Genomic DNA, 9,179 nt, shown 5'->3' with positions numbered 1-9,179 from the left:
AAAGGGTGAAAATTTCGAATATATTAAGTCTCCGGCATTTATTGTCTCGTTTGTTCGGGCACGTCCTCCAACCATGCCACGTGTGCTCGTTGGAGGAAATTTGATTTATAATGACGCCGCTTTATTGAAAACTGCGGCGGACACGCGCGCGACACGATAAATATCGGCGAGCCATTGTGGGATTAATTAAATCCGCGCGTTGTTTATATGCGCCGTGGGGACCTGTTAATGAATTAATTGAAATATCCGCACGTGATACCGGATAATCCGACAATTATCGGATGCCCGTCCAATTTTCATTAACCAACGAAAAAAACATTATCGCGTAACGTCGTTGTTCCGCAACGAAAAATAGATGTCGAGCACACTCTCCTTTCATCCCTCGCACGCCGTACTTTATATAGTCAGGCCCTTCCCTGGGCCTCTCATGCTCGCTACATTCTCTTAAAACTACGCTTGCCTAAAATTACGATACTACAAAATTGAGAAAAAACCAGACTGAAAGAGGAACGACCCATCGAAAAAATTCTCACCCTCGTCCTAGATTACGCAGGATGACGTTTCTGTTTCTTCGCCCGACAACCAATAATCGTGTCTCCTCCTTCCTTTTTTTTTGTTCTTCTCCACCCTCGCTAACCTGGGGCCTTCCTGTAAACCGCTAAGTGGATCGATATCGTCGCCGGTGTTTTGTATATCGAGACAAACGCGCGCACACCCTCTGCTCGAGTTTTAGGCAAGGCGACGTTTCGTCATCGTCGATGGAGCCTGCCGGAAGAAGAAGTCACTCTTCGTTACCGCTCGAGGGGCACCAGGGGTTCTTGAAGAGTCTCGCCCCACGATAGCTTGTCCTCCCTGTTTGTTTTCCTTCTGGTCCCTTCTGTTTTTCCTCCATTAGCGACTTCGCGCCACCCTCTGCGTCTACCTACGTGTGTTAGGTCCGTACACTCCACTCATCTTCCCCGTCTGTTCTGTTGTCGTTCGGTTATTCGCGTCAACAAACACCTGACATCTTCTCACGACTATCCTCCGTCTTCGTGACAATCTTCCAGCAAGAACTTCTACTATATACCAGCTCTGTCGTCTCTTTCGGTCTGTGTACGGCCGTGTAAACTGATTCGTTTCCCTGTTTCTCAAGCTGTACGGTACACACGTCAGATTCAAGGTTTCGCTGTCCGTCAACGGGCAACGTCGATCTTTCCCCCCTACTCTAGAGTGACTTCTCGTCGTCGAACCAGTTACTCCAAGGACGCGCATTCCTCTCGGATGCACGCTTAGCTTACACCCGTACGCGATACGATCTAATACGATCGATCATGGTGCGGCGATGCTGAAAAGGTGTTACGATTAAAAGTTATCCCTGTCGAACGTAACTGGTACCGAGTTGACTGGTTCATTTTTACATGGATTCGCGTACTTCCTCGATGGAAATTAGAAACGAAACGAGCGGGATGTTCCGACACACCGTTAACAGAATAGAAAACGAACACCGCGCACCTTTGATCCGTTACGTTACCTGCAGTAGAGTAGAGTGCTAAGTGGAGTAATTAAGTTAGATGTAATCTAGAGCCTGTTCTGTAACCTAACCTAAGCTCCGTGTAATTCGATTCGACTAAAGGGGGATGGAATTTATCGCGAAGCGGAGAGCTTAGGGACACGTTTCCACTGTTCACCTTCGTTTTCCAATTGCAACGTCAATTTCTTCCCCCCTCGGCTGTTAAAAGTGTCTTCTTATATACTTGTGCATACTTCTGTTCGTCCGTAAGTTCATAAATGCGAAAGAGTTGAGGGATATTACCAGCGATATTTGCAAAGTCTTCCTCTCCGTTCCTATGTCGGCTGTAAACTTAACACGAGGGAAACTAACTCGCCACTCTCTTGCAGAACGTATAAAAAGCACTTAAGGGGAAAAAAGAGCTTCGTCGGCTACAGGATTTCCTATCGTCTAAGGCCGGTCCCTCGGGGAAACTTCCCAAGAATGCCGTGCGAGAGGGCCACGTGTGTCGCATGAATTATTTCCCCGCGCTTTTCCTTCGTCTGCAAAGACAGAGAGAAAGAGAGAGAGGCAACCCTTCCGCTCTCTAATTGCCGTAATCGCTTCGGCGACGTAACGGCGGAATATTGAAAATTCTGCGCGAGCCAGACGTCATTGCCCTCCGTTCGTCTTGAATTACTCCGTTAAGCCGCCCCCGGTGTGCTGCGCGAAAGGGGTGAAAACAGGGGCCGAACAGGACAGTTGGAGGTCTCGTGTTCCGGAGAGCGCGACAATTCTCTGAACCCCTCGCTCGTTATCCTGCACACTTCGTAATCGACGCCCAATACCAGATGAACGATATTGATTACGTCGAAACTGAGACATTTCACCGGTAGAACGATCCTAAACATCCTAAATCTTTTCTCTCCTCTCTCTCGCGTCTCAACTTTCTCCTTTCCGATTTGTTTCCGTTCTTTTGTCTTTTCCCTTTCGAGGATCCTCCGCTTTCTACCAACTTTCCTTTTCCAGTACTTTCTCCGCTTCTGTCTCTACTTTCCTCTCCTTTTCTAACCCGCATTTGAACCCGGCAAATTTCCACGGAACACAGTTTTTCCTTCACCGTGAATTATTCTCTCGCGTTACTTTCCTTCTTTACAATATAAAACAAATGTGAGAAAATTGGAAGCTTTCGCGGAGGATCGTCCAGAGGAAATTAGCGTCAACGGTGACTCGATGGTATAAAAAGGTGTTCGATAATAGAGCAAAGCAGATGTTGCGTTAGGTCTAGGTTAGATCTAGGTTAGGTCCGGCAGACACGCTGGAAATTGAAAGTGTCAGAATCTTTTCGGTTGGCCGCGATAAAGTCAAGTCCTGACGCGGGCATCGCACGGTGTTATCAGTTGGCCGAGGAGGGATAGAAAGAGCCCGTGGTCTTGGTAGTTCACGTGTCGTTATCAGGTTCTCGCGTGCCGCACGAACAGGCACCTCCTTTTCACGTTGGAAACGCTGCCCTTCGCCTCCATCTACTCGCGGCACCAGCGACAAGGAGGAGGCGTGCCGGAACTCGTCCATCGCGGCAACTTTCATTAGCCGCGAACGAGAGGAACGTTCAGCGACTACGAAATTCGTGCGCCTGGACTTCTCGAGTATCGCTTAGACCGACGGAATATGATTAAAACTACGTGCGACTTAGGACGATGAAAGAAAAATTTTGATTGAAAGTTTACTTTTTAATTATTTCAGTTGTTTCAACAGCTAGAGTTTGTCTGTCTTTAAAGTAGCGACAGAATGTACCAGCACACCCTGTAATTGTCACGATCGTCGGTTATTGCGGCTAATTAACGTTCGTTCGTTAGCCGGCTCTTTCCTCGAGCCGCCGCTTTAACGTCGTCGTTGTCACCCTTCTGTCGGTCTACTTACTTCTCGAGACAGCAGCTTTGGTCGTTAAGAATCTGGTGAACACGGTGGTGTACACGATGGGCAAAGATTCAGGATATGTAACATTGAAAACATAGAAGATTATCGGTAGTTAGAACAGCCCGTCGTCGTTCGCTGTACCTGATAGCATCATAATCAGGGTGGTAGGTAGTTAATCACCCGATCGATGAATCTCGATCTTACGGTTCTTGCTGGAAAACTGGTCTTATGGATGTGACGTTCTCTCGTAATCGAACAAGCTAATACATCGTTAATACATATGCAATCTCTTGCCAATTAGCGACAATAAGAACACCTATTTCCGACGGTTAATCGGTTTTTCAGTCCTCCCGTTCAATTATCTCGATCGTATTTCTCCGACGTGGCGATAAATCAAGGGACAAGAACGAATGGACGGAGTTACATAAATCGACGGGTGGGTCGATGCTCGAGGATCGATCGTTCGGGGATAAACGGGCAAATAGAACCGTCCTGGATAGATAAATTGACAGGGTAGGAAGTAAGAGTGAGGAGGAGGGAGAGAGTGGTGTCGTTCTCTGGGGTAGTTCGCAAGTGAGAAATTCTCGCGGAGAGACGACGCGAACTTCTCTCGCACTTAACCGCGTCTCAACGAAACTTTTCAATAAAGCGCCGCTCACTTTCCATACGTTCCGCCCGGGGGACGAACTTTCGGGGCCACTATCGTTCCTACGCAACATTTGTCGGATTCACCGTGTCACACCCCCTAAAGAACGTCGCGGATTATCATTCTTGATCTTCTTTCCCGGTACTCTGTGCTCCCTTTCGGCTCTCGCGACACTCTGGATGAATAAAATTAGCTCGTTCGTGACGGTGAATCTCTCTCGATCGTCCATTTTGCTATTCTCAGTTTTTACAGAGTGTTTCAGGAGTCAAACACGAGCTTATCCCAAGTCACTTGGTTTCATGTAGTTCTATTGACGAATTTAGGAATATTGTTTTGAAAGATACTTGCAAGTGAAATTTGGTACTATTATTGTAGGCCGATCGTATTCGGAAAAAAGCCTGCGACACGGATAGGCAAAACGGGGGCAACGAACTCGAAAGGCCGTGACAACGACGTTCGTTGTTATTAAACAAGTCGCGAAGACCGTATAAATAGAGCAAACGATAGCGAGAGCGGTCATTTTCCCTGCGAAGCGATGAAGCGTCAACAGTGTCGTTTGTCATACTTATATTTTCCAAATCTCTAACTACGTTTTTCCAGAACGTCTTTATAAATGTTACATTTCGTACCGCAACGTGACGGTTTTTCGGGGCAAAAGAGCGCTCCTGTTTTTACCAGGACGAAATAAATAATATCTTGCCCGTCCATCGTGGTTTCCCGTGTAACGACCTCTCTCCTTCCCGTTCCGTATCCTCCACGAGCCGTGGAGCGATACCGTCGTCCCAACCAGAGTGGCTCTAACCGGTACCGCTGCTAATTGCCGTCCGTATAATTACCATATCGGGCAGATAAATATAGGGCTGGCGGCTGCGCGTCCTCTACCCACTCTCTGTAACCAGTGAACGACGTCCACCTAGAAAATCCTCCTCGCGACAAGCGTGCTCTGGAAAGATACAAGAACCCGTCGACAACCGGGTGTAGCGAGCGCGGCGGACAGATGGAAAAACGTTATGTTTGTAATTCTGCGAATGGTTTTTTTTTTCTTTTTGCCTGGAACATTCATCGGACGGAGAAATAAAGTCGTCTTCGCGGTCGACAACCAGTCGGTGAAGTTCTTGCCGGTACGTACGTGTACACCTATCCGCGAGACGATCGCGAATACTTTTAATAACTCGAGGCAATCTCGTGGTACAGACACACAGAGAGAAAGAGAGAGGAAGGTACAAAGGCTTAATGGCCGACAGTCGCGGCCCTTTACGACCAGTCGTACCTCCCCCTTTTTTCCCCGTTCGCAAATACGAACGATAAATAGCCGCGGTGACAGGATACAATTAAAAGAAGCTATTTCGACGAGTCCTTTGTCAGGATTAAGCCGAGAGAGAGCTACTCCGTTCCCTCCGTCGCGTCTCGTGTGCTCGCGCTGCGATAATAGAATACGTATATTTCATCGGAGCTCTAACGGTGAGGAGGAGGAAGAGAAAAGAGGTGGAGTAAAGTCGTTCGTCCAGCTCGAATGGAAACCCTTCCCCCCGGCGAATATCCGTTATTACAAAAATAACCTTTATCTCTTCCGTGCTCCCTACAATAGGGGGGTTATATACTTTCGAAGGAGACACGGCGCAATAATCCTCTTTGTCACGGAAGACGTCGTCATTCAGGCAAATTGCCTACAACGTGCAACAAAGACACACCGATATATACCTATGTAGAATCTTTCACCGAAGGAAGAACACACGAGGAGGGGAACGTAAAAATATTTGCCATACGCGTGTTTCAATGGTGCATGACGGAAGGAATAAAAGAAACGCGGGTAATGTTACGGTAACAGCTCCCTAATTTTCTCGACAGCAATATTTAATGCCCTCTCCTACCACGCTATCGCGAATCCCTGGCAGCAGCGTGTTCCAACGCCGCTTCACTTCCAAGCTGCAGCAGAGAAAGAGAGAGAGAGAGAGGGAGGACAGGGTCAGGGGTGGAAAATTATCGTGGCGCCGTTCTGCCATTAAAACGAGTCGCGCGCCGCGAGCCACCCTCCTTTTTCCCGCGCTCGAAACTTTCCCCGCTACGTGGATCAACAGCGACTAATCGCGCGCGACGACCGCGGTGACGGCTAATTAGCGTTCGAGGAAATGAGCTGTGCCACCCAGGAATTAATATCTACACCGTTTCCAGTCGCAAACGTCTCCTCCTCCCCTTGTAGTACCATCGCCAAGAGACAGTCTGTGAAACGGCGCGGTGAAGACGACGCCATTGCTGTTTCTCTATCATCAGAGGACACTTTACGACGTCTGTGCCGGGGTGTAATCGACTGGAAGATTAAGGAAATCGTGGGGGTAATTAGCGAAAGACTTAAGATTATGGGTGTGCTCTGTCGATATTACGTTTCCATTAACGAGCTACCGATGGGGGGGGAGGAGTTAATTAAGTCGCTTCTACAACTGATAGAGAAGCTGTTCCGATCGGACGAATGGTATTTAGGAATGGCGAAGTGGCACATACACACACGATTGGCGCCAGCTTGCTGAATTTTAACCGTCTCTCCCTCCCTGTTTTATTGGAATTTTCACTTTTTCGACAATGGAGTCGCGTCGTTATACCCGACATTTGCCATATCCGGCGTAACGTCGCTTCAGATAGGGTGCGATTTACGAGTAACAACCCTCCGCACGCTAAACCCACTGGCTCTAACCCCTTCCAGTACGCTTGTACGGGGGGGGATATTGTTGTTATAGCGACGTTAAACTAGCTAGACAATGACGGAGCCGAGGTATACACCGGCAGTCATTGCGCGGAATACCCGACCTCGTGCGTCCGAGATTTAATGATTCCGACGTCTCGTTAATAAGCCTCTGGCCCCTTCGTCCCATAAATCCGTGGTTTCTATTATGGTTGTGCCTTTATTAGCTGTTCCACGGTGCTTCCTCTTACGACATAACGTTATCAGCAATAATACTTACGCGTCTATTTTTTTCTATCCTTTAATTAAATAATAATTCCTCGTACACACTAGAAGCAGCAGGTTTAATTACAAGTGTCGTACGATCTTCGCAAATGGTCATCAACGACCAACACTTCCGCTTCCCTTTCACGGCTCTTAAACTCGATTCCCGTTACGTCTCGTCGAGGAGCACGTCGAGAGACTGCTGCTGTCCCTCTTCATACAGAAGCTGGGCAAAAACCGTCGGAGAAAAACTCGCGTGTACCGTTGTTGTTTCCGTGAGAAGCGATTAACTACTGGTCTAACGGGAGGAGAGACCTCTGCTGTCGGACACGCGTCCGTTAAAAATTTAGAACGTTGATAGCCCGGTTGGACACGGTTCCACTGCTGATCCAGTCACTTTTTCACTCCCCCCTCTCTCTCTCTATCTGTTTCACTCGTGTATGTCCACTCGTCACGGTTAATTAGATCGTTATTCGTGGCGAATTCGTTGACCATATCCGTACGAGAGGGTACCAGAGGACACGGTGGACGTGCAAACGAGCAACTCGCGCGAATCCTGTACTACCGGTCGACATCCGTTTTATTGCGCGCCTCATCATCCCGTCGACTTTCATTTTTCCCTGGACCATTGCCAACCGCTCTGCTCTCTTCTCCTTATTGCGTTTCATCTCGCGGAGCGCTTTCGGGGGCCGGCGGCTCCGGCATGGCTGCGAGTTTATGCAAGCTTTCAACGATCGTTGTGTAACCTCGCACAGTTTTGCAATCGTCGACGACTGGTGTTTAGCGTGAGCAACCGTCGATCCACGAAAGTTGAGTCGAACCGAGCCCGGAGAACTCTGCTCCGGTGGAATCGCGAAATAACACCCGAGGACACATGGTCACTGTTAGCCGATGCTAATGGCCGAGAAAGTTTCCGGGTGCAACAAACAGGCCGTTCGCGAGGGGGTGAAAAAAAGCCTCTGTCTACTACGAGTTGGATGGTTGTGAATAAGGGCAGTGCATTAATTGCATCGGAGGTAATTGTTTCCTCGTCGCACCCTGCTCAAGAGAGTACTTGACGGAGTTGCTGGTGTTTTTTTCACCCTTCCGTTGCTGGCTACGTAGGAAAAGGCCTGTCGGTGCTCGTTGAAACGCATGTAGATTACCTTTGCCGGGACCCTTTGTAGAGACGAATCTACTTCGATGATAGTTTTCTTTCTGTCGGTGTATAGTGCAGTAGACAGGAACGAACTTTATTTCATTTCGATTCCTAGTTTTCAGCTTGACCGACAGTGGATTGAAAGTGACGAAAAGTTGCAGTCTAACTGATTATACTGCGCTACTTTAAATACCTTCCCGTCCCGAAGTTGTGACGGCATAAAAACTATTTCACCTGCGACCGTCACACTAACACCGAGTTAATGGATTTAGAAACGCCGAACAATTTATCATTCATTTCCCTCCGTTCTTACGTTGCTTACGCAAAACGCCGGTCATCAGTCTTCCCGAAAGAGCCTTTATTTCCGCCAGTTCTAATGGAGCCGCCATCCCCACCTCCGCGCTCTGCCCGCGAAACTCGAGCGCGGGATTGCCCGAGTGTTTTATTGCCCGCGTTCCGTTTAAGTGCACAGAACGATCTCGTGTTTCGTGGTTTCCGCGCCCCCGCTGACCGTGCTGCTTCCTTTTCTTCCAGAGACCTGAGACCAGCTAGCTTGGAGAAGGGCCAAGAGACCCTCCGACTGCGAGTGTACGCCTTCTACGCTTGGGGTGGCCCCCTTCTGGTCGCTGGCCTCGCCGCCCTTCTGGATCATCTTCCGCCTCAGCCGCAGTACACGTTCCTCAGGCCTCGTTTCGGCGAGAAACAGTGCTGGTTCTACGGTAAGTTCTTCTCCCTTTCTCCTTTTCGTTGCTTGCGTAAAAAGAGAGAACAGAAAAAAGGTAGCCGCGAGGTTACCGAGAGATCCGAAATATTCTCTCCTTCTGTCACTGTTCGTTCGGTCGTGGAAAGTTTGTCTTCGTCAAAGGAACGGTTGGAACCTTGACTTTAATCAAAGCTCCCTCGGGGATTTCCCCTCGTTTTCGTTCAGTGAACAGGACGGACGAGTTGCGAAGAGTGTTTCTGAATGTGTTGGTACAGCTTTTAGATAGGTATAATTAACGGGAAATTGTCGGATCCGTGAATGCACGATGATTCCATTTAAAATTGTGTAAATTTGTTGGAGTAA

General features: G+C 48.5%; 1 protein-coding gene across 1 annotated transcript in view; it reads left to right on the top strand.

Moving 5' to 3' along the window:
• The window catches only part of LOC108571409 (probable G-protein coupled receptor Mth-like 1), a 142,075-nt gene that overhangs the window by 106,862 nt on the left and 26,034 nt on the right, over positions 1-9,179 (top strand). Inside the window, exon 5 of the mRNA XM_017933439.1 lies at positions 8,648-8,832. Within this exon, the coding sequence (XP_017788928.1) occupies positions 8,648-8,832 (185 nt within the window). The remainder of the gene's footprint in view (positions 1-8,647; positions 8,833-9,179) is intronic.

Source organism: Habropoda laboriosa, unplaced genomic scaffold, assembly GCF_001263275.1.
Source record: "Habropoda laboriosa isolate 0110345459 unplaced genomic scaffold, ASM126327v1 scaffold15, whole genome shotgun sequence".
Lineage (NCBI taxonomy): Eukaryota > Metazoa > Arthropoda > Insecta > Hymenoptera > Apidae > Habropoda > Habropoda laboriosa.
This window is presented reverse-complemented; position numbering and strand designations above follow the sequence as displayed.